Source organism: Corvus cornix, chromosome 6, assembly GCF_000738735.6.
Source record: "Corvus cornix cornix isolate S_Up_H32 chromosome 6, ASM73873v5, whole genome shotgun sequence".
NCBI classification, from domain to species: Eukaryota; Metazoa; Chordata; class Aves; order Passeriformes; family Corvidae; genus Corvus; species Corvus cornix.
In genome coordinates, this window is record NC_046336.1 from 12,406,075 (window position 1) to 12,409,504 (window position 3,430).

The 3,430-nt window shown below is 48.2% G+C and overlaps 1 protein-coding gene across 1 annotated transcript; it reads left to right on the forward strand.

Annotated features, from left to right (window-relative positions):
- Positions 1-109: 109 nt before the first annotated feature.
- ATP5MK (ATP synthase membrane subunit k) lies at positions 110-2,404 on the forward strand. Its single transcript, XM_039554167.1, has 4 exons — positions 110-204; positions 1,142-1,239; positions 1,330-1,425; positions 2,279-2,404. Exons 2-3 carry the CDS (start codon positions 1,153-1,155, stop codon positions 1,420-1,422), a joined length of 180 nt encoding a protein of 59 aa, XP_039410101.1. The 5' UTR covers positions 110-204; positions 1,142-1,152; the 3' UTR covers positions 1,423-1,425; positions 2,279-2,404.
- The last annotated feature ends 1,026 nt before the right edge of the window (positions 2,405-3,430 follow it).

Consider the following 3,430-nt stretch of genomic DNA (forward strand, 5'->3'; position numbering starts at 1 on the left):
GCGGCGCGCGGGGCGGAGGGCAAAGGGCGGCCGGAAGTGGCGCAGCCGCCCCTCAGCCATCCAGCGGGGAGGGGGCGGGGCCAGGCCGCGCCCCGGGGGCCGCAGCCAATCGGCGCGGGCGGAGGGCTGCGCGCGTCCGCGGCCGCCATCTTGTGGGAGGGCAGAGGCGAAGGGCAGAGCGCGGCGGGGACGGCGGCGGCCGAGGTACCGCGGGGTGGCTCGGGCGGGGTCGCGTCCCGGGCTGGAGTCGGGTCCTGGTTCTGCCGGGCGGGAGGGCGGCTCTCCGCGCCGCCGGGGCACCCGGGCACCGGCGACCTTCAGCCGCGGCGTCGCTCCCTCCGAGTCCCAGGCGCCGCCGCGTCCCTTCCCCGGCCTGGCCCGACGCGAGCGCGGGTCGCGGGTGCAACCGGGCAAGGGCACTGGGCTCCTCCGGAAACAGGACCCGTCTGGTGCCTTCCCGCCCTCGGAAGGGCGCCTCGGCTCTTGCCCAGGCTTTTGCATCCGTCAGGCGTGAGAAAAGATGGTCTTGGTTTTCCAAGTCCTTGCCAGTCGTGTGCGGCCAACGTTTAGGGGGTTGTTTCATTAAGACTTTTAGCTTTTGCATGGTCAGCCGAGCTAACGCTTACCTGGTTATACGCCAGAGATAACGCTGCTGGATTGGGTTAGATAAGACATAGATGACAGAAGTTTGTTAGTGACTGCGGCACCGGCAGTGCAGTTTCGTGTGTCTGCTGCAGGGGCACCGGGGGCTGCAGCATCTGCTGGGTTGGGGAACTGTGTGGGGTGTGTGGTGCCCTTGGGGGGAGGCAGAAGATAAGCAACAAATGTTTGTCCTAAACATAAAATCCTCTTCAGAAAAGTATGTCTCTAAACATTAGAAAACTCTTCTGCTTTTATTGTGCAAACAACCCTTTATTGGCTTATCTGCTCCTGTCACCTGTTTTGTACCTCAAGAGAGTACAAGAGTGCTCTGGATGCGCCTGCTCCTTATGTATATCCACTGCTTGTCAAAATGTCCTGAAAGCAGATTTAGGAGCAGACAATAGAATTATGAAGCTTAGTGTAGAGATTAGTTTGATTTTTCCTATTGATCCTGTCCAAGTGACTTTAAATTAATTAATCGTCCTGTACTGTTTGTTAGGACAAGTAGCCATGGCTGGCCACGACTCGGGATCTCAACACCAGTTCACTGGATTTCAGAAGTACTTCAATTCCTATACCATCGTAGGCAGGAGGAATGTATGTATTATGTACATTGTTTTGTAGTCTCGTATAATGGCGTTTTCTGGGGCTTAGACTGAAACTAAATTTAATTTTTCTGTTTTCCAGTATGTAATAGCAACGTACACAGGTGTTGCACTCCTTGTCTTGTATTTCAAGTTTAGGCCTAAGAAGCAAACTCCTGCTGTGGAACATAAGTAAAAGGTAAGTGGCTGATGTTCCTCCAGGACCAAAATCCTTCAGTGCCAGCTCAGGAAGCAGTGACAAAGGCCAAGTTCCCAATAATACAGTGTAATAAGAGACAGAAACACAAACACATGGACTTCCTATTTACTGTTTTAAATCTCAAAGAAACTCTGTCATTGACTTATTTGGGGGCATTCTGAATGAAGTGGGTTATTAAAGGTAGTGCAGAAAGTATGGTATTGTATTCTTGTTCTTCTGGCATGATAAATGGAACTAGGGATGGGATGCAGGGAGGAAGAGAAAACAGGGAAGGAGGAACAGAAGGATGTTGCAGCAAGATATATCGTGCTTTGCCTACAAACATTAGTTGCCTCTGGTCTTCCCTTGTGCTGTAAAATAGGGGTAACTTGCTTTGTAGGTTATTGAAATAATGGAGTAGTACTTAAGGACTTATTTCTTGACTGTATTAGAATTCCAAGTAGAGATTAATGCAGTCTGTTCAAACCTTCATTTGAATAAAGGAGCACCATATGATGGAACTCTGTGTGTTGCACACCTGATTATTCAAGGCCCATGCAGAAGTGACTGGACTTGTATAGCAACAACCAAGTGTTAGAAAATTTTGTTGGAGTCACTCTCAAGTACAGAATTTTCACTGAAATGGCATTTTGACAAAACCTATGGGCTGTGTAGGGGTATAAAACAGTAAGCTTTAGCATTGTTGTTGTGTGTAAAGGGGACATCAGTCACTTCTTCCTGAGTGTGCTGAAATCTGGCTGCTTGTAGCTAAAATAGTTTGGGCTTGGGGCAGGGGGATGCTCAGTTACCACTGTGCAAGAATTGCTATGTTTGACCTTTCTTCTCTTGGCAGGTTGCTGGCATGTCTGAACCTCCAATCTGTGTCAATGTAATGCAAGCTTGATGACCTGTTGTGGCTAATAAAATATAAATAATTACTTGTCTTATTGGAAATACGTAATGATCCAAAAAAGCTTAAGTGTGGTACTTCTCTTTTTTCCTCCTCTGTCAAAAATAGTTGCTCATAGCAGAGATGGAGCATCTGATCTGTGTCATTACTATCTTAACTCTGCTGCTGTTGTAACGCATCCTAAAGTGTTTTGAGCACCTGGCAGTAACCTAGGAAGGACCTCAGCTGCACAGCCATAACACTGCACAGGGCCTAGAGCTGATCCAAGCATCTCCACACCTCCATGTCACAGCTTGCATGGTTTGCAGCCACCTGGTTGCTCCCACTTTTTGCATTCCAAGCTAGTAGCTTACATGGAAACCATTACTTATACTGCCTCAGTTGTCTGTATTTTGCACAGGACCTCTTTGGTTTTGATGGAAAACCTCCCAAATTAGACTGACCCAGTTATGGTATTTGAGCTTTTTCTGTCGGTGGCTTCTCTTGCAGAGGGAAGAAGGAAAATGGCTCAGTCTGCTGCTGTTAAAGTCCCATAACACTGCACATTCATGAACAGTACCCCAAGTAGTCCTGTGCTTACTTTTCCTGCCTCTTGCTCAAGGAAGTGCTCTACCACAGTTAGGTGTGTGCAGCCTCCTCTTTGCCCAACACTAAAATCTGTCTACCACATTTGCCACAGTGTCTTTCTACAGCTCAATTAACACTTGGTACCTGCCTTAGATGTCACAGTAGTGCTGATGTGGGAATATGATGATACCACGCTTCTGCCAGCAGCAGGGGTCAAACCATGCTAAAGCTTGCAAATACCCTTCCCAAACTGAGGGCTGCAGGAGCTAGGAATGATTACTGGAAGAAATGGAAAAATTAATTGCAGGGTCTTGATGCTCTCTCTTTATTTCTTAAAGCCATTTTAGTGCATGCTGGGCCTCCTGAACAGATCTGGTCATCTTTCTCTCCTGATTGTTTGCATAGATGGCTTCACCTGTATTCAATTCCCCCACTGAAAAAATGGTGGCTGTAAGAGTGTAATAATGTCAGGAACTAGAACCTGTCACCTTTCCTTACAACAAGATGTACATGGAATGGCTCCTCATC